This window comes from Typopeltis vanoorti, chromosome 9 (assembly GCF_054136105.1).
Source record: "Typopeltis vanoorti isolate ZY-2024b chromosome 9, IOZ_Tvanoo_1.0, whole genome shotgun sequence".
NCBI lineage: Eukaryota > Metazoa > Arthropoda > Arachnida > Uropygi > Thelyphonidae > Typopeltis > Typopeltis vanoorti.
Window position 1 is genome coordinate 46,251,802 of NC_143557.1, and position 23,053 is coordinate 46,274,854.

Genomic DNA, 23,053 nt, shown 5'->3' on the forward strand with positions numbered 1-23,053 from the left:
CTACTGAGATGCAAAAGGCTAAATATTTGAGGATTTTGATAATAATAACTGGAACTTTATTATTATTATTATCATATGACACCTCCACCAGTCGCCTCCCTCCAGGGAGTCCAAAGACTCATCAAGGGAGGGCATCTACACTACAACTCATTCTAACTGCAACTACACCAATGCTGCCTACCTCCCACCACCACTAGTATAATAATAGTAATATAATAATAATATTATAATAGATGGATTATTTTTAATTCATTTTAAATGGGATGTTTTGGGACCGACTGATTTTGACAACAATAGCCAGTTGATAATATTATCTGTGATGACAATAAGCAGATTTGACTGTATTTATCTTTTCTATTTCTTTATCTTTATCCCTGAGCTTTCTGTTGCTGCTGTTATCAGGATTTGTTTCAGATTTTCCCACTCCTTCTCTTCTATATAATTTGATTCATGTATGGTTTCTGTTTCAGTGCATTTCTGATACTGTTGACTAGTATGAAGAAAATTTAAAATCAGTTGACAATTATTTTCCACTTTATTTATTCTTAGCCATTTTTAGTTTAAATAGAGTTTTTGCCAATACCAAATAATGATCAAAGTTTAATTCAAAGCATTTATATGTTCTTACATGTAGGATTAATTTGGCTAATTTAAAATTTGCAATAATTAGCCAATAACTGACTTATATTCTCTGGCTGACCACATATATTTGTGTATTTCTTTATGTTCAGATACTGAGTTCGTTATTCTCATTTTATAAATGACTAAATGACAATTTTATAAATGACAGAATGGACACAAAATCACAGTTTGTGTCCATTCTGATTACATGCATCTTTACCAAATCTCCCTATGTTTGTTTTGTATTTCCTGTTTCCTATCTGGAGTTTTTGGTAAAAGGTTTTACTGTCTTCTTCTTTCCCCTCTTCTGGTGCATATGCCCTGATTATTGTTATGTGGCCTCTTAAGTTGTCTAATTTCTATTAGTCTTTCAGTCTAGTAGTTATACGAGATGTGGCTATTAAATCACGAGACTAGTTGCAAAAATGTGGTTTATTATGGAGGTGTCGCGAATAATAAGAATAATATTACAATTGTACAACTTAATTGTTATCCCCTTCAACTTACTTCCCTCCTCTATCTATACACCATTGCATATGAATTTTCTATTGTTTGAAGCAGTGCTGCAAGTTATCAGGTGTTATCCGCTTCAGTAGTGCTGCCGTTTTCTCCTTCTATTCCACTATTCACCTTACCGGTGAATAAGGTGAATGGTCCAACACTGGGATCTTCTTATTGACCAGATACTGCTTTACAGACAGTGCACTGTGGACTGGAGTGTTGTCCTGAGAATCCAAGCATTGTTCTTCCACAGATCGGGTGTCTTCTTCCTCACTCGTTCTCTCAAATTGGTCAGAACTTCAAGGTAATTGGTTAAATGTCTGACCAATGGGTAGTACCAGAAGTACTACCCATTTTTTCATTCTCAGTGAGGTGGGAGTTTTCCAGTGCACTGATTGTCTCTTTATTTCTGGATTGTACTGGAAAATCCACATTTCATCATATGTGATGATCTTCTGCAAGCAGCTCTGCTGTCAGCCGTTCCATGATGGATGAGGTAAAGGAGAAAACAGCAGAGCTACTGAAGCTAATAACACCTGATAACTTGCAGCACTGCTTCCAACAATGGAAAATTCATATGCAACAGTGTATAGATAGAGGAGGGGAGTATGTTGAAGGGAATAACAATTAAGTTGTACAACTGTAATAATAAACCATATTTTTGCAACCAGTCTCGTTATTTAATAGCCACACTCGTAATATACAGTACTGTTCTTCATAGATATCATTATTATTATTCCTTTTTTTTTGCTCTTTCTTCTTTGTTTACTCCACTATCAATTTGAATATAGTTATTTGTTTCTCTGGTACTTTTGCTTTTTCTTTGTTTTTGTTCTTCTTCTTCATCTTTGCATGCAATGCTCCTTACATTCCAAGTTGTGATTTTTATTATATGTTCCTTCTTCCGATTTAGATTACCTTTTCATGAATTATGGTCATTTCCCTGATAGTCCATTGGAATTTCTTTGGCTGAGACTTGAAAGTATATGAAATTTCTCCAGGACAGGTTATTAGCCTTTTGCTGGGTAAGTCCAGTGGTAGGACTGCTATCTAATGACTCTGGACAGGCAGTTCCAACACCATTTGCTCTGCTAGGGTTATACTGCCCATATCCATATAATAATAATAATTATAAAAGTGAAAATTCAGAACCAATATTTACATTTTGAAATGCTATGTTAGCTGAAATTAATGTTACTAACCTGGTCATAATAAACTAAATATGTACAGTCTATCCTATCAAAATAAAAAATAACCAGCTGTCAGTCTACTTTAAAATTAGTCACATCCAATTGCAAAGAAGAAGGGGACAGGAGACATAAATGATAAATTAGTCAATTATAATTGAGAAGAAATGATATTCTTGTTTAATTCTTTATCCAAGTGTAAGGAAACAAACTTTGCACACAAAAAGTACCTTCATATCTAGGCTAGTATATAGAGCACATTGACATACCATCAACTGCCTTAATACTAAAGCAATCAGCCTGAGGGGAGGACCAAACTGATTGGCACAGCTGGTGTGTATGTTAGCTTTCTAACTATACAAAGACCCAATAATGTATATTCATTGGTCAGGAAAAAAAAAATACATATTCCCTTAGAAAACTAAATTAAAGAGATACTGTGTAATATGCAGTATTTCTTTAATTCAAAGTTATGAAATTTGTTTGGTTAACAGTGCATTTCTGTGTTTGAAAGATTCTTTATCTAAAAGATAAAACATTCTGAATTTCTCAGTTAGAATTTTGTTTGAGTTTTGATCCAAATTTTTGAATATTTTAAGTAAGTGACATTAAATTTAAGTAAATGTAATATATCAAAATTCAAACCTTAATTTTGGATTTCCATTTTTATAATTTCATACATACTGTTCTCAAAGAACTAAATTAAAGAGATACAGTGTGATATACAGTATTTCTTTAATTCAAAGTTAGAGTAAAATTATAAAATTTGTTTGGTTAACTGTTCTAATTATTTCTCTTCTGTTATAATTATTCTAGATACTTCTTCTGTTGCCCATTATTGTTTATATTTATATTTTTTTTCATATTGTCATTGTGTGGTCAATGTACAATGGTCTGTTGTCAATGTATAATTTCCAGTGATTGCATTCATTTGTACTTTTTCTTGTAACTTTTTTGGTTTCGCTTTCCTCAATTCATTTCTTTTCTCACAATTTCTTTTATTTCCTGCAATTTTCTTCCATGTTCTTTCATCACAGTTTTCTGCCATTAATCACTGCCGTGAAATTTCTGAGTTTATAATAGCTTTGATTTTTATGGAACTTAGAATGGGACTTTTCCACAGTATGTTATGATAGTGGCTGCTAGGGGTGCACATACACTGCTTAGAAACGCTGACTTCTTTTCCCCATGGGAAAAGTGTATTGTGCTATATAACGAGTTACATTTTCATAGCCGGTATAAACTGGCTGAATATGATGCTCCCAAGTCGGTGCAACTGTGTTCGGAAGAAATGGCTGCAAGAAATGGACTGATAGAGTTTGAAAGAAGCATTGTGATAGGATGCCATGTTATAGGCCTATCCGTTCGGCAAACTGTTCACAAATTGGGCCATCCCAGATCAACAATCCGTGATACTATACTGAGATGGAAATGCAGGGAGTTAAATGCAAGTGGGATGCAGTTTTGTACTTTTATGTAAATGCTACCTGCAGTGGGCGATCTACCACACTCACTAAATGTTAACATAGGGTGCTACGATATGTAAAACTTGCCATTCGTCGGCTGACATGTTGAATGCAGAGTTCTGGGTGTGGCAGATGTCTAGTGAATGTCTCAAAGTGTGCAACCCCAACAACGAAAGTTGGAGGTGGTAGTGTGATGGTATGGTCCTGTTTTTCGTGATGTGGCCTTGGACCTCTGTTTGTGGTGCCACAAACACTGAACTCTGAGAGTATCTGAACATTCTGTTATCAATGCATGTTTCCTACTTTGTGGTGTTTCTATGGAACTGACCATTGTCTCTTTCAGGAAGACAATGCACCATGTCATAAGGCTGCTGCTGTAACCAAATGGTTTGTGGACATGAACGTCACCACACTTGACTAGCCTCTATAGAGCCCTGATTTCAACCCCACTGAACATCTATGGGATGAACTGAAGCATCAGGTGAGGTCAAAGGATGCCAGCCCCACAACAGTCCAGGACCTCTTTACATGCTTACAAGAAGAAGGTGGTCCAAAATTCCCAATGATCACTACCGTATGCTTGTGGAAAGTATGCCCAATAGGATTAATGCAGTCATCACAGCAAACTGAGGACCAACATTGTATTAAAGTGGGCACCTCCTATCAAATGCCTTCTCAAGTCCGACAGTATCATAAGGTATCCATTCCCCTTATCCAACTCAGCTGCAGCAACTTGTTATCATAACAGCTAACTGTTCATAAAAGACCTCTCTTTAGTAAACCCATGCTGTCCCTTGCAAAGTATAGCTTGTTTCTCAACCCATTTCTGTATGTAAATTCTTACCAGCTTCTCTAAAATCTTCACCACAATACCAGATATACCAATAAGTTGATAGTTAGACACATCAAACTCTGCACCACTCTTGTGCAATGGGATTATCATACATTCTTTACATTCCTGTGGGATTGTTCCTGAGCTGAGACTCAAATTATACAAACATGTCAAGGGCCTAGCCAGTTCAGCTAAAACATCCCTTTGACATGCTGATATCTCATCTGTCTTAATTGTTGAATTCTTATCCAGGTTATGCAACTGCTCTAGAACCATCTCTCATGTACCACTATCTCTTCATCCAACTTGCTTCTGACAGATATGATAATTAAGATAATAACTGCTACAATCTACATTCAGTAATGTTCTTTTTCCACATTCATTCTTTCTTTTACTCAAGGAATAACAAAATTTTTTTGGGTTGACTTTAGTCTCTACAGCCAACTTTTCTTTATACTCTGATTTAGCTGTCCATGCAATACTCCTAACTTTTCTGGTCTGTGCTTTACATATTTAATAGTTCCTCTCACTCTTATTCTCACAATATATCTTCCACATTATCATCTTCCCTGGCTTAATAAGGTTGCAAATCCATTTCTCACCTATCCTGTTTGTTCTTTAACTCTACAAAATTCTCAGATACCATTTATTTAAGCATCTTCTCAAAGCTTCCCATGCACTACTGATATTCTTCCTCATGGAACGAATGATAATATTCTCTTGAGTTTGTCATAATTTCCAGCACTGTAGTTCAATATATAACCTATCCTGATTGAAACATCAATACAGTAGGTCACTACCAAGGTTAGTACAGCACAATCAGTCATAAACTGGTGGTAAAATAATCACATCCTTAACTAATACACCTTCTAATACTATGACCAAATCTAGCACTCTAAGAGAGAGAAACAGAGAGAGAAATGTGTGTGTGTGTATGTGTGTGTGTGTGTGGGTGTGTGTGTGGGTGTGTGTGCACATACGTGTTTCATACAAAAAAATTAAATTAAATTAAAAAATGATGTTGAGACACCATTAAAGATTCATCATGTAAACAGATAGCTAAGCAGAACACAAAATAACCAGTTTTATATACTTTAAAATGAAAATTTCCATAATAATAATATCTTACCAAAGGATCAATTAACAGAAGCTTTGTAAGCAAAGAAATGGTGAAATTTAAACTATCTTCATTAGCTCCATAATTCCACCATTCTGACAATGCGGACCAGCATGACATGACAGCATCAATAACTTGTTTCCCAAATCTGCAGGTATATACAAATATATTGTACAGATAAATAATGCAAAATCTACAAACAAATTAAAATAAAATGCAGTTGTGGTTTAAAGGTCACATTTACAAATAGTTGAAGCCAGTCTGAAAACTACTATTAAGACTATTAAGACATAGTCTTTATCATTTTTCCAAGAATTAAAAACATATTTAATTCTTTCTCAATTTATGAACATTGCCTCGAAACAAATGCATAATTTCCAGCATCTTATATATTTTAAAAAATTGCAGTATATATTGTATAGTAAGTAATGAACTGATACTACTGTTGACAGAGTGGATAATGTCTCTTCTCTCTAACCAACATACTGTGATATCACTGTGTGTTAGTCAGAGAGCAGGACATGAGTGTTTGTCAGTTTTCAGGTGGTAGATAATTCTTGTCACCAGTGCAAGACCATCCTTACCTATTAGAAGACACAAGTGGATTGTAAAAGTATCATGTTTAGTCTTTAGGGAAGGAGGTCTGGATTAACTGTCATGCCACCTATAATATAAATGTAGACTTACAACTGGTGGGAATAGGATCTGCATTAAAAAAAATTTATTATTTTCTGATTAAAGATTTAATTGATTAAGTTTGAAAAAAAAAAAAACCACACAAACAAAAAAAACAAAATAAAATAAAAGCAGAATATTTTCATCGCAAGAGGGCAGAAGATAGTGGTAGTCATGAATATTGGTGCTGAAAGATAAGTTCTATTTTGGAAGTTTTTAGCAACAATTAAGTCATTATTTTAGCTAATTATATTTATGAGTGTTTGTGTGATTAAATGTAAGGGTAGTGTGTGTGTGTGTGTGTAATTTTAGGATTTTTAAAAGTTTAATATCTCTTTTATTGTATACTGTATTGTGTGTCATGATGCCGATGCACAAAACAATGGGATGTGATAATAATATGTGCAATCACATTCACTGCAGCATGTGTAAAATGTAAGGCCTTTGAGAACGAGAGATTTTGGGAAAGAGAATGAAACTGATGAACATATTTGTCGAGTGTTTTGTGAGCGAATGTGATAAGTGTGAATAAAGTAAGAAGAGTGATAGCACTAACTTGAAATATGAAATGTGATTAGTGTAGTTAGTGTTGCAAGCAGTATGAGTGACTGAATGAATGCACAGTGGAAAATAAAGAGAATAATCAGATGGTAATGGAAAGGATTGAGCACTTATGTGGGGTTCTTCACAAAACAAAACATGAGGCTGAGTGGCTGGAAAAACACCTGGTAGATGATATGACACAGAAGCAAAAGAAGGGGGGGTTGAAAGCAGACATGATTGGTGATTCACTGATATGAGGAGTCCTTGAGGAGAGTGTGACAAAATCATGTTTTCCTGAAGCAAAGATTAAAGATGTCAGTGATGCTGTAAGAATGCGAAGAGTTAAGGTGAAAGATGTTTATTTTGGCCTGGTACAAATGATTTGGTAGGTGACAAGTGCAGTATGAGAGAAGACATGAAAGAGTTACTAGTGCATGTAAAAAAGAAAGGTGGGAAAATAAAAGTTGTGAGTCTGTTGTCATGGTATGACAGGGGTGAGCTAGGATGGAGAGATATGGCTGTGAATGAGTCAGTGCGCAGATTGTGCAAGAGGAATGGTTTGGAGTGAGTTTGATGGAAGGAGTTATATAGGATGGATGGCTTGTATCTAAATGGATTTGGTGTCAGGAGTCTTGAAAAAGTATTGTTCAGTGAAAAAAAGCAGTATCTGAATGTATACTCAGAGTCGGAAGGAAAAATTGGAGAGGAGTTAAATGGATAAATAGCTTCATTAAGCAGGAGATGCACACAAAGAAAAGGTTGTGGAGAGATTATAAATAAACAGGTGATCAGCATACCCATGAATAGTATAAGGCTCAGGCAAGAAGAGTAACCTATATAGTAAGAAGGGCCAAAGCTAATTATGAGAAAAAGCAAGCTGAAGAGATCAAAAGAAATTATTATTACTATTTTTTTTATTATAATTACGTAAAACATGCAAGGAGTCCAACAACTCATCGAGGGAGGGCACCTACTCCACAGCTCTCCATTAACCACAACTACCTTCATCATCTACACCAACACCATCTACTGTTGACCACCACCACTAGTATTTTCACAGACAATCACAAACATCCATGCCAGGCATGGATGTTTTCAAACCCACAGCCGTTTGGCTGGAGAGCAGATACGCTAACCATTTGGCCAACCAGGCCACTAAAAAATCCTAAGGAGTTCTTTCACAATGTGGCAAATAAAAGGAGGAATGAATACGGAAGGATGAATTTAAAAAGTGTTGATGTGTGGAGAGGTAACAAAACCAAACCAAATAGTTGAATTACTGATTGAGCATTTTACACCATCTGGGTGGTGATTGCAATGCTAGATGTGACATTAACTGATAGCAGAATGGAAACTGAAAAAATGGAAGTACTTAAAATATTGCAGAACTTCAATATGAACACAGCCATAAGATTAGATAGCATGTCAGCCTGTATATTGCAAGAATGTGCAAAGGAATATCCGATCCTCTGATAAAGCTCTTTATTTTAGGTCAAAGTAGTGGGAAGGTGCCAGCGGAGCAAAAAGAGAGCAAAACGGTCCCATTATATAAAGGAGGCTCCGAGAGAGAAGTAGCAAATTATAGACCAATCAGCATCTTAAGAGTGGTAGTTAAAGTATTGGAAAAATTGGTGAAAGACAGAATTCAGGACTGGGTGAATGAGAATATGATATTCTAAGAGATAACATGGTTTTGTGAAGCGTGACTTGGATTAGAGGGTAGCTGATGGGCAGATATCAAAGAGTGGTTTGTGGAGGAGTTGAGTTCAGAAGAAGGTGAGTGACCGTTTGGTTAAGTACTACAGTTGCATTTCCTTTATCCACTTTGGTGATAACTATTTCTTTATTATTCCTTATTTCCCGCAGAGCTTTATACTCCTTATTTGATATGTTAGTTTTTGGTGGTCTTGCTTTGGAGAGGACACAAGCTACATCCAGTCTTACACTGTTGGCGATTTGATTCGGAAAGTGGTGGATTCCCGTTCAAACTGGATCATAATATCCTCACTAGGTATTTTAGTATTTATCACTAAAGCAGATAAGGGAAATGCAACTGTAGTACTTAACCAAAAGGACTACACAGGTAAGCTTAATGCTCTTCTATTAGATCGGGCTACTTACTTCCCTATCGAATACAATCCCACCAACTCACAAATCAGAAAACTTCACAGGCTCCTTAAGAGAGTCACTTCTTGGCCTGTAGAAGTTACTAACAGATTAAAACCGTTTAACTCTATACCCCCCCCCCCGTATTTATGGACTCCCAAAAATACATAAAGAAAATGTGCCATTACGTCCCATAGTGGATGGCATTGATTCCCCCCACATACATTTTAGCTAAACATTTGACCAAAGCACTCACACACTATACTGGCAACACACCATCACACATAGAAAACTCAGCCCACTTCAAAGCCAGCATAGAAAACCTTACACTCCAACATACTGACATAATGGTCGGCTTTGACGTCTTCTCCTTATTCACAAATGTCCCACTCATGGAAACTTTAGAGCTAATCCAAGCTAAATTTCTTCCCAATATCTCAGCCCTATTTCAATTCACAACGAACTCAGGCTATTTCGTTTGGCAGGGAAAGTTCTACAAACAGAGGGGACAGCCATGGTTTCACCACTATCCCCCACCCTTGGCCAATTTCTTTATGGAGACCTTTGAAGAAAAAGCCTTAGCCTCTGCCCCACAAAAACCAACCATATGGCTTCGCTATGTTGATGATGTGTTCGCTATTTGGCCACATGGCTCTGATACACTCCTCTCCTTAAAACACTTAAACAACCAACACGCCAGAATCAAGTTCACTCTAAAAAAAGAGGAAAACAACAGCCTCCCTTTCCTAGACACACTAGTCACCTGCCAGCCTGATGGAACCTTGGTTTTCTCAGTTTATAAAAAACCCACCCATACAGGCAGATACATTCACCAACAATTGCACCACAGCCCCCCCACAACAATATGGAGTGGTGAAACACTATACAACAGGGCTAAACTAATCTGTTTAAACAATGAACTAAATCACATCCTCAACACTTTCTCAGCCAATGGCTACCCACCCCCATAAAATCCAAAAAACATTGAAACCAACAAACCACAATCCCCCCCCCCACTCACAACAAGGATTACTCTAAATCCATCACCATTCCCTACATCCGAGGTACCTTGAAAAAAATTACCAAAATCTTAAAAAAAAGTGACTTGACCTCCAGTTACAGACCATACAGAAAACTGACATCCCTCATTCACTCCACTAAAAGACCAACCACTTTCCCTAGACCTACCTGGTGTATACCAGGTTCCTTGCAGCTGTAAACTGTCTTACTTTGGCCAAACAGGCAGAACAGGGAATATCAGAATTTCGGAACACAAGGACTACATCCGGTTTCACAAGTACAGCCACATGGGTCTTGCAGACCATGCTCTGGATACATGCTACAGAATATGGTGAAAGAAAGCTACAATAATACACCGTAGCAAGTTCAAATTCGAAAGACTATTCATGGAATCAGCCTCAGCCCTAAGAAACTCTCCAAACCTCAACAAATTTGGTTGCATGAGACTGCTGCAAATTTGGGAGGCTTAGCTTACATCAGCAGACCTTCAGTCCAATGGCCAAGAACACCTACATAGCCCACTAGGGGGGGGGGGGGGGGGGCACCATCAGAACTTTTAGGAGAATAAAAGCTTCCCCACTTCATTCTCAGTTACTGTGTTGTAGTGCCTACATGCACATGCCTTTTTTGTAAGTTCCTTTTGAAAATGGCAATGTGACGTTGCCAACATATTGGAAATATTTATTAAAGTGTAATTTAATTTATATTCTTATATACGTTGTCAATTCCTTAAGTGATTTAGTAATGCATAACCAAAGTATAAGCTTGTCTATGAGGATGTTGTTTAATTTGTATATAAATGATATATGAAATGATATGACAGGAAATATTCAGTTGTTTGCCGATGATGCTAAATTGGGAAGAGCAATGATAAATGAAGGTGATGCATAGATATTCTGCAAGAAGGCAAACAGACTAGCAGTATGGGCAAAGTTACCAGTTTTATGTGACCAAGTGTAAGGTGATGCAATTTTGGAAAAGATCAGATGCTGTGTACTATATTGATGGAAACTAACAAGCAAGGATAGATAGGTTATTATTCCCCTGTATATGGCTTTAATAAGGTCACATCTGGACTACTGTGCAGAGATTTGGACTCCTGGATTCCATGGGGATGAAGAAGTTGTGGAAAGGATCCAGCATTGAGTGACAGATTAGCTGACAGATAAAAAAAGAGGTGACATGATAGAAGTATTTAAGTTATTAAAGGAGTTTTATAGGATTGACAATGAAGACATTTTTCAGACATAGCAAGAAGAGAAAGAACAAGGGATCATCAGTGGAAGTTGTGTAAGAGTGTGGTTAGCAAGGGTGTTATCAAGGACTAGATTTTTGCATGGAGGGTAGTTGTTGAACTGCTTTGGTTATGTTGATGATTTTGTTTGTATAGAGTTGTTGTTCAGAATGAGAGCCTATTGCGATGGACAGGTAAAAATATGAGTGCGTGTCAGTTCAGTATCAGGACAGTTATTGAAGTTTCTATATGTTCTCATATCATTTGTATTAATCTTCATTCCTCTAAGACAGTGGTCACCAAAGTGGTCGATATCGACCCCCAGGGGGTCAATATAACATTGTGAGGGGTCGATAGAAATATATATAAGACATCATTATATGGGTAATATTTAATTCGGTTAACTTGGATTACCTCCATCCTGATTGACAACGCAATTAAGAGTGAATCGTGGGAACAGTGACATGAAAAGGACCTATAAGATGGAGCAAGGTCATGAAAATAGTTACAGAGGCCAAAATGACGTATTTACCAATAAACGGATGTCTGTGGTTCCCGCCCGGCCGGCGCAGCGGGAGCAAGATGGCAACACGTGCGCAGTTGCTTATTTACTTATACTTGCACGTATTCGATCCCAGTCTCATTTATGCGCATCGACATACAAGTGAGCGTTAAGGTTCTAAAATTCGTCAACATACATGTTATAATTCAATCGTTATTCATTCACGAACTAAACTTTTTTATGTTGAAGAGTTGAGCAGGGCTGGTAGTAATACCAGTGATATTAATACCAGTAGTTTATTAATATTAATATCACTAGTAATACCAGTGATATTACTAGTGATAGTAATAGTAGTAGTAATAGTAATATAATAATATATACTATATTACACATACAATAAACACCGTAACTATAAAATAAACAATCTAAAAACTCACATAAGCGTCTTTTTTGCTTGTCCTATTATAATTACGTAATAGTAAAATAGAGGGGGTCGATAAAACGTCAAGAAACTCTTGAAGGGGTCGATGGTCAAAGAAGTTTGGCGACCCCTGCTCTAAGATGTCCCTTTCGGAGTCTTGCTATGATGGTGGTGGTCTTTCTGTCAACATTAATTTCAGGTATTTGGTGTTGTATCCCTAATTTCAGTAGCATTAATTTAGATTTTTCTAGTGTGTTAGCATCAGCTAACACACTAGAATTATCATTAAAGTTTCTTGGTTGAGTTCTCTGGCCTCTTTTGCTAATTTATCAACTGCTTCATTGTAATCAATGTCTATGTGAGCAGGAATCCATTGTAAAATGCAATTTTTCCCCATAGATTGCCTCCATAGCTGATCTTGAGTCACTGTGAATTATAATTCCCTCTATTTGTTGAGAAGTTGATAATTTTAAGTAGGCTTAGCATGCTTTATTTATTGCATAGAGTTCATTGGTGAAATCAGAAGCAATTCTCTCAGATCCAACTTTCAGTGAAAGTTTTTTTGCCTTTCAGGAGTAGAAGGAGAGCACCAGCATCCCCATTAATCATATTAGTGTACGACAATCTTTGAGCTTGGAGGGGTAGTGAATGGGTTCCCAGAGGTGGTTGTGGGTACTCATCAGTGAATGAGTTTAAGGAGAAGTATAATAGATATTGTGTGAATGATGGCTAGTGTGTGAATAAATGGATCTCCCATGATGAGCTTTGGGCTCCATTAATAATAATAATAATAATAATAAAGTAAAGTTTTATATTCTACCAGCTTCAAAAAATAGAATATATAAAAAATATATAATATATAATACAGATGCAGAAGAGGTTATTCAGTTAATGAGTGCCCATTTCGTTAAACGCTATCAACCTGGTGAACGCAACATTGGGCTCACTGTTACTTCTTCACTAGATGAAGAAACGCAGGTGTGCGAGGCCGAGGTATTAGAGCTGTTGCACAAACTGAATAAGAATTCAGCAATAGGGACTGATGGAATATCAGCACGTGTACTAAAAGAGTGGTCAGCTGAACTGGCCATTCCTTTGACCATGATGTTTAATATGAGTCTCAGAACAGGGAAGATTCCGCAGGAATGGAAGGAATGTATGGTAATTCCATTGCACAAGGGTGGCAAATTAGCATCTCAGGAGCGGTGGTGAAGATTTTGGAAAAAATCTTCACCACCGCTTTTGGTTAGGTCCCACTTCCAGAAATGGGTTGACAGTGAATCTCTACTTTGCAATGAACAACATAGGTTTTCTAAGGGAAAGTCATGTTTTAGCAACTTGCTCACATTCCATAACAATATTACCATTGAACTAGACAAGGGGAATGGATACACCATGATACTTTTGTATTTTGCTAAGGATTTTGACAGAATACTGGCAGACTGCTGCATAAATTGGAGAAAATGGGTTTGGGTTATAAACATTAGCATGGATAAGAGGATGGCTGACTGACAGATATCAAAAAGTGTTATACGGGGGATCTCAGTCTGCAAGCTATAAGGTAACAAGTGTGTACCACAAGGATCAGCGCTTGGTCCACTGTTATTCAATCTGTACATTAATGATATTGGGAAGGATTTGACAAGTGACATACAGTTATTTGCTGATGATGATGCAAAGTTAGGTAGGGTAATCAAGAATGCTGCTGATATGCAGTCTTTGCAGAATGATTTGAATAGGCTGGAATTGTGGGCATGGGAAAATAAGCGTCAGTTCAATATCCGCAAATGTATAATTGGATATCAGCATGTTTAGATATCCAATATCGTATTATATTGGTGGGATAACGCTAGAAGAAACTGATGAGGATAGGGTTCTTGGAGTGTTAATAGATAGGAAGTTGAAGTTTAGGGGCCATGTGGCATAGATTGCAAATACAACTCAAAAGATAATTGCAATGCTGAAACGAACATTCACATGTAAAGATAAGAATGTTATTTTGCCTCTTTACAAGGCCTTCATAACACCTCACTTGGACTATTGTGCGCAGGCCTGGTCTTCTAGTTTCCGTTGTGATTCTGATATACTGCAGAGAGTACAAAGGAGAGTGTTAAAAATGATATCAGGATTGTGGAATGCTGATTAGGAAGACAGATTGAGAATTTGTAGACTGCAGACACTAGCAAACAGGGGAAAGAGGGGCGATATGATTAAAACTTACAAACTTCTGAAAGCATCATACAAGATTTCAATTGATGGAATTTTTCAATTTATGAAGGGTGGGGAAAGGACAAGAGGGCATCCTTGGAATCTGAGCATGAAGGTCGCCAAGAAGGGTGGGAATGTTAGATTTTTCTATCAGAGGATGGTGCGTGATTGGAATGGATTGCCACTGGATGTTGTGAGCGCAAGCAGTGTGAATGAATTCAAGAATAAGTATGATAGCTGGTGCGTGTAGCATGTGGCCCTTGATGAGTCTCTGATTCCCTGGAGGTCTCTCTCTCAATAATAATAATAATTTCAATACATTTCATTCACTGAAATATACGAGGAACATCCAGAAAGTAAGTTCCGATGGGCTGAGAGAGAAACAAAAATATACTTACAAAAAAAACTTTATTAGAAATAAAGTAGACATCTTTCACTACTTTAGTACATAATTTCCACCATTGTTCAGGCACTTATCATAATGGGGCACCAAGAGTTGTATACGTTTGTCGTAGAAGGTTGCTGCCTGTGAACCATGTATTGACTACGTCTTTGATCTCGTTGTCATCTTGAAACCGCCAGCCACCAAGGAAAGATTTCAGATGTTTGAATAGGTGAAAGTCGTTTAGCTCGAGGTCAGGACTATATGCGGGATGATGGAATTGTTCCCAGCCGAAGGTGGCAAGAAGTTGTGTTACAACGGCCGTGTGTGGGTGGGAGTTATCATGAATCAAAACAACGCCCCTGGAAAGCATGCCATGTTGTTTAATCTGGATCGCACGATGCAGTTTCTTAAGGGTTTGACAGTACATACTCGCGTTGATTGTGGAGCCTTGACTCAAGAAGTCTACCAGCAAAATTCCTTGTCTGTCCCAAAACACAGTGTACATGATTTTCCGAATGGAAACCGTTGTCTTCAATTTCATCTTGACTGGTGATGAGATGTGCCTCCACTCCATGGACTGTTGTTTGGATTCAGGGATTGCGTGCGACACTCAAGTCTCGTCCCCGGTGACAAGTCTGCTCACGAAAGTATCGCCATCCTCATGGTAGCATGTCAAGAATTCCAACAAACTGCTCAGCCAATTCACTTTGTGTTGTTCTGTAAGCAACTTCGGCACCCAGTGTGCACACAATTTCTGATAATTCAGTTTCTCCGACACAATTTCATGAAGACACGAACGTGAAACTACTAAAATTGCAGTGAGAGTGATGTCATAGTGAATCTCCGCTATTCTGTCGAATCTTCTCTTCAACTGAATGCACTAAATTGTCAGTCACTAAAGATGGTTGCCCACTCCTTGCACACCTGTCCTTCCTTCATTAAAAAGTCTTACCCATCTTCGTACCATTAAATCGCTCATTGCGTGTTCTCCATAAATCTCAATAATTTGCTGATGAATTCCAGCAGCTTTAATGTTCCTCACATTCAAGAAACAGATGACTGACCTAATTTCACATGCAGCAGGTGATTCGATTTTACATGCGGTGGGTGATTCGATTTTCTTAGACATTATAAACACACACCAAGAAGCATACACACTGCAAGAATGTCTGAAAATGGCACCAATGCCTTGCTAAGGAATCAACAAACTTAGCACACATGTGCACTATTGCGATCGCAGCACTGCAGTGAAAATATTTAAAAACGGAACTTACTTTCTGGATGTCCCTTGTATTTGTAGATGGCAATATGGTTTAAAGAGTGGTGAGGTGGAAAAAGCCAGGACAGGATATTCAGCAGAATGTCTGTACAGATCAAGGAAAACAAAGTGATGAGTAGAAATGTTTAATCCAGAAAAGTTTGGTAAGTGAAAAGAGAGAGAGATCATTATCGGAGATTTTAATTAAAGCAATATAAATTTGGAAGAGGAAATAGCATACAGCAGAAAAGTATCTGATTTTCTGGAAATATTGAGCAGCAAATGTTTTAGATAACATGCAGTGGAGGGAGCACAATGATCAAGGATTTTGGATTTGGTCTTAGCATCAGAGGATATGATTGTAACTGAGATGGCATCCATCCTCCACACACCTAGCTGGTGAGAGTGACCATCCAGTCTTAACTTACAGGATGAATAAGTGTAGAAACATTAAAAAGAAAGAAATTTGTGGAAATATATAAGACAGGTGACTATAAAGAACCTTTCAAATCAGCTTAGTGCAGTTTCATGGATGGAAGAATTTAAATGAAAAGATATGAATGCAAGGTAGTTAAGAAATGCTAATCAGCAGCAAAGACAAGAAACAGTGAACAACATAAGACAATCTAATGTCAAGTGAATAATTAATGAAATCAAACAGAAACTGTCGATGACAAAGATGTTACATAAAAAGTATAAAGAGTGGAGGACAGTTTCATGAGAAATATAAGACATAAGCTAAGAGGGACTACAATACTAAGGAAGACAAACTTGGAATACAAGAAGAGACTGCACTGAGACCCAAGGAACATCCTAAGCAGTTCTTTCATTATGTGGCCAATAGAAACAGATAAAAATTAGATAGAAATGTTGATAAGTAAACACTGTAAAGAGCATAAGGTATTTAAACCTGAAAAAGCAGATTTTATTTCTAAAGGAATAGGGATGGTTGAATGTTTAGAAGTGCATGAGGAGAATGTATTTGAATACTACAACTCTGGAAGTCAGTAAGGCAGTGGAATTAAATAGGATTTTACCATGTAGAATGTGCTGAGGAATTGAAAGCTCTATTAACATGATTGTTCAAGTGAGTCTCGCTAGTAGAAAATTGCCCAAAGAATGGAAGAAGGATAAGATAGACCAACTGTATAAATGTGCGTAAAATGAAGGTGCCGACTTATAATCTAATTTATATTTCTTCTGTAAATAAGATTACGCAGAAAATAGTAATAGATTGTATACAAAATTAAGCAAATTAGAGTTATATTGTTTGAGAGAGTCAGCATGAATTTCTTAATGCAGTACTCTTGTTTCGGTAACATGATTACCTTTTATAATAAAGTAACAAGGGTGACTGAAGTCTGCATGGTTAGCCGAGTGGCTATGCGCCTCGCAACCATGCACCTGGGAAAGGAGTGTCCTGGGTTCCCTTCCTGTCGCTGATATGAGGAGCTTAGGATCTTTCTTAGACATAGCCATGTTAGCCAGTCTTGAGCATACACTGGAGAGTTTTCTCCCCAGTTTATCTTGGGTTTTTCATCCTGCAAGCAGGCAAACTGGCCTTGAGAATTAAACACTTCTACACACACATAGGATACACCGGGAGGCATAGGGCTAACCACCTTATCCTTGAGTATGATTGTGATTAAATGAATAGAAAACAGAAGAAGGACAATTGATAACAAATGTACACAGTGTTTTATTGATGTATATATTTTATTATAATTTTTTTTTTTTTATCAAGGCAATTAATGATACGGTAATCTTTAATTCTGAAACATACTGGTTTAAAAATTGGATTTATGAATTAGACTGGACATTGACTGACAGATGTGAATGAAGGAGCAGTATAGGGAAAAGGAAAATCATAAGTGAGATTCCACAGGGTTCGGTACTGAGACCTTTACTGTTTATGTCAATGATACTTGCACTGGATTGGAAGGAGATATTCTGTTGTTTGAAGATGATGTGAAGCTTGGAAGGGTTATTATTAACAATGCTGATGCTGTGGAGGATTTGAATAAGCTGAAAAAATTAATGGGGATATCAGTACAATGCAACTATGTGTCTTGAAATATAGAATTCACCAATGACAGGCTGCATATTCTCTTGGTCAAATTATACTATAGGAAGTGGAGAAGGAAAGGGATCTTGAGATGATGGCCGAAAGGAATATGATATTTAGGGAGCATATCTTTAAGGAGGTGAAAGTAGCCCAGAGGACAATTGATGCAATAATGAGGACAATGACTAACGAGATAAAAGAGTAGTGGTTCTATTAAAAACTGATAAGCCCAAATTCGTATTATTGTGTTCAGATCTAGTTACCAGGATTTGAAAGGAATTAAGCAGCCCTAGTGAGAGTAATGTTGATTATGAAAAGACTGAGAGCATGAACATGCAAAGTTTGATAAACAGAAGATGAAGGGATAGTATGGCTGAGTCATTTAAGCTTCTGAGAGAGGCATTTAGAGAATTAACACAAGAATTTTTTGTATGGGTAGAACAAGGACCAAGGCTTATCCCAAGAAGCTGCAAAAGGAAGTAGTGAGTAAGAGGATGAGGAGTGGCTTTTTATCCTTTTTAGAGCAGAAGACAATGGAATGCATTGCCTTTAGAGGGTCATGGGAGTGCAAACAGTGAATAAGGTTGTTATTATTATTATTAAGAGAGACCTCCAGGGAGTCAGAAACTCATCGATGGAGGCCACATACTACACACACACACACCAGCTATCATACTTATTCTTGAATTCATTCACACTGCTGGCACTTACAACATCCAAAGGTAATCCATTCCAATCATGCACCACCCTCTGAGAGAAAAATCTAGCACTCCCACCCTTCTTGGCGGCCTTCATTCTCAGCTTCCAAGGACACCCTCTCAACCATTCCCCATCCTCCATAAATTGAAAAATTCCATCAAATGAAATCCTGTATGACCCTTTTAGAAGTCTCAATCATATCACCCTTCTTTCTCCTGTTTGCTAATGTCCACAAATTCTCAATCTATCTCCATAATCAGTATTCTACAATCCTGATATCATTTTTAACACTCTCCTTTATACTCTCTCCAATATATCAGAATCACAATGGAAACCAGACCTGCACACAATAGAAGTATTATGTTATACTTCATCTAAGTTGGGCCTTCCATTACAAGTCTTGGTACTCCGTGGAGTGGATATTCCAATAATAATAACAGCATGATGCTTCACAATTTTGGAAACGCAGCTCTTCCTTTAAAGGAATTTATTTAAAACTTCTGCTGCTATTTAACAGTTATAAGCAGATATATGTCTCTCTCTCTTTATTGAGAGAGAGAGTTCCTTATTGAGAGAGAGAGAGATATCTCTCTCTCTCAATAAGGAAAATCTTAGAAATCTTGAACTCATTTAATTTTTCTTCTGATTGAAAATGCTAAAGGTTAAGCAAGAGTTGCTTCATTATCAGCCAGTATTATATAGACTCCAAGACTCTGCATATATCCTCAAGTTGGAATATATCATATAATAAAAGCATAAGGGATTTTCTCCACCTTTTATGTAAAATCAATTATTTACATAACTTAAAATTGCTATTTAATTATCTGCATTAAGAGAAAATGTCACTTAATCAAACTAAGCATGCTATGTTTAAGTACTTAATGGCAACAAAGAATTGCATATGTGCAATTGCAGTTATGTGTATGTAAAAATTTCATTAAACGTATCCCTATGCAATTTTACACAAATAGGCAGATACCATATATTTTTTGCACAGAAGGAAATTCCATTATGACAATGCTGGCCTGGCTGGCTAAGTGGTTAGTGTACCCACTCTCCAACCAAAAGGCTGCAGGTTCGAATCCCACTGTGGGCATAGATGTTTGTCATTGTCTTTAATAACTTGAAGATGAATTTCATCACCTGGTGCAAAACAACTTCCCTGCTTATTGGTGGCTTGAAGTGACCCTGAAAATGTTCCATATTTAGTCTCTAGAGCAGAGTGACCAGACCATATATATATATATATAAATTCTTAGCCCACCCATGGTAGGATTGTACTGTAGGTTTAAAAAACTTTGGTGGGTGAAAGCTACATAAAACCCTGAATCAAAACCAAGTATTCCAAATGGAATACATCTGGTGTTTCAATTAGAAATTAAAACAAATGAAAAAAAAAAAAAAAAGCATACACATTTTTATACAGTCGTGCAGCTATGATCAAACTTGTGATATGCTTACAACTTATGAAATATGATTCAATCCAATTCCATCTCATAAGATGTGATGTGATGTGATGACATTACATACTCATTTAAAAGTTCTGTCAATCAGTTGATTTAGAAGTGTGTTTAAAATGTTCTAGAGGACAAAAAAAAGTCACATCAATGTTCTCTCTCTCTCAAATAATAATATGAATAGTTTATACAATGCTTTTAATTTATTAAGACTAAATTAAAAACCAAAAGTCATTCAGTCTTAATTAAAAAAATAAAGATAAGAACCAGATTTTCTGTTTCAGCTTCTTTTAATATTCCACACACACACACACACACAGAGAGAGAGAGAGAGAGAGAGAGAGAGAGAATGTTCTGCATTGGTTATTAAAAATTTCAATCATTAAAATCAAATCATAAGATCGCATTTTTAGTTATTGAAAATTTGATCTGATGAAGTGGACTTAAAATTTATTGCAGAGTTAAAAAAACATTTAAATATAAAAAAGTTTAATCCAAAATCCAACAACCATCACTGAAAAAGATACTTACTCTCTTCGAAGTTCCTTCATTTTAGAAAGGTGAGTTAATATTTCCAAAAGAATAACTGAACCTATCATTTTATCTTTTTGAACATTCTTAATCAAAACAGGAATTAAAACATTACAATTCTTGACAAAATAGTTGCTTATTTGGGAGTTGAAACAGCTGAAAAATATTAGACCCTTGTGCACCTGATGACCTTCATTCTGTTTAACAGATATATTATTTCCTGCATCTAATAGTTTGGATAATAAGTGTTGAGCCTAAAATATTTAAAATGCATGTAATCATATAAATTTACAATTACATAAAGCATATTATTTGTAAGGTTATATGCAATTTAAATGAAATAAAATTTACATCTATCACATATCACAATGCATTATGATATACTTAATGTTAAAATTACATAGAATTACATAGTGCATTAAGATGTACTTCACAAATAATCTCCTTTGGAGATTATTTGTAAAGGATCAGGTATGAAGGAGATTATTTCAGAGTTACATTTTTGCATTTTTAAAAATTATGGAGACAACTACCGTGTTTGAATAAAAACTTTAGTTTAATATAACTAAAATCTACATTTGACGTTTCGACCTTTATGTCAAGGTCATCTTCTGGAGCATACAACTATACACAGGAAACAAGCTACACTACAATCAAACTGGTTTGTTAAAGACACTGACCAACCGCTACAACAATTGCTGGCCTGACCTCTGGTGGAAAAAAAAAAAAAAAAAATTATACATCAACGATAGAGTCCTATTATTATCTGTTGGTTGTAGAAATATATTGGGCACAACAACAAGTATCTATCTATATACATATATTAACATTATGCACACGTTCCAGCCAGTTGGTATGGAATGGTTTCTAATACTGTTGAGGATTGGCTAGAGTCCTGACTTATGCTGGATCTTACATATTAGGTAGGCTGAATGTGTGCCATCCAGATCCTTGGAATTTTCATGCCATCTTTGTTGTTGATATTTGGGTGGTTTATCAGGATTTCGCAGGCTTCCTTAAATTTCCTTTCATACCAGGTTTTTGTGTGGTGTAAAGAGCAGGTGCTTTTCCAGTTGATTTGGTGTAAGGTGTTGAGTGCGTGATCTGAGAGGCCTACTTCACCATAATGGTTATATTTAATGTATCTAATGTGTTCTTTCTTGTGTATAGGGATTGTCCATTCTGTTTCACCAATGTACGGTAAGTTACAGGTGCAGCAGATGCAATAGACTCCAGGATGAGCTAATGGGAGGAGAGGATACTTAGAGGAGCTGAATATGGTTTTAAGTTTAGTGGGTGGTTTAAAGGTGGCATTGAGGTTATAATGTTGTAGGATTCTGTTGATTTTTTCCGATAACCCTTTAATGTATGGGATGGCTATGGTTTTACTGTAATCTAGATTCGTTTTTGTTGTAGTTTTATGGAGTATTTTATTAACAGTATTTTTGTACTTGTTGAGAGGCTTATACGCTGGTTAAACATGATAACTAATATTTAAGGAATTGACAGCTATATACTAGAAATATAGATTAAATAAACTTTAATATATACTTTCCGATATTTCAGTGAACGTCACGTTGCCATCTTCTTGGGAACTTACAATAAAGACACGTGCACACAAGTACTAATAACAGCAAATGAGACTGAAGCTAGGAAGCTAGCGTTTTCCTAAAGTCCTGATGGCGCCCCCTGGCGGGCTATATTGGTAGTTCTTGGCCTTTGGGCTGAAGTTCTTCTGATAAAAGTTTCCCAAATTTGGGGCAGTTTCATGCATTCAAATTTGTTGAGGTTTGGCATGTTCCTAAGGGCCGAGGCTGATTCCATGAATAGACTTTCATACTTGAACTTGCTGCGGTGTATTACTGTGGCTTTCTTCCATCTTATTCTGTGGCGAGTATCCAGAGCGTGGTCTGCAAGCCCAGAGTGGCTGTACTGGTGAAATCGGATGTAATCCTTGTGTTCTGAGATTCTGATATTTGCTGTCCTGCTTGTTTGGCCAAAGTAGGACAGTTTACAGCTGCAAGGGACCTGGTATACACCAGGTAGGTCTAGGGGAAGTGGTTGGTCTTTGGTGGAGCGGATAAGGGATGTCAGTTTTCTATGTGGTCTGTAACATGTGGTCAGGTCATGTTTTTTTAAGATTTTATTGATTTTTTCCGAGGTGCCTCTGATGTAGGGAATAGTGATGGATTTAGAGTAATCTTTTTTGTGAAGGGGAGGGGGTG

The 23,053-nt window shown here is 36.8% G+C and overlaps 1 protein-coding gene across 3 annotated transcripts in view; it reads right to left on the minus strand.

Annotated features, from left to right (window-relative positions):
• The window catches only part of LOC150103013 (DNA-dependent protein kinase catalytic subunit-like), an 847,149-nt gene that overhangs the window by 812,216 nt on the left and 11,880 nt on the right, over window positions 1-23,053 (minus strand). For all 3 annotated transcript variants that reach the window (XM_090397444.1, XM_090397443.1, XM_090397442.1), the window contains exons 2-3: window positions 20,829-21,082; window positions 5,737-5,872 (exon numbers count right to left, since the gene is read on the minus strand). In XM_090397444.1, coding sequence (XP_090253570.1) covers window positions 5,737-5,872; window positions 20,829-21,082 — 390 coding nt within the window. The remainder of the gene's footprint in view (window positions 1-5,736; window positions 5,873-20,828; window positions 21,083-23,053) is intronic.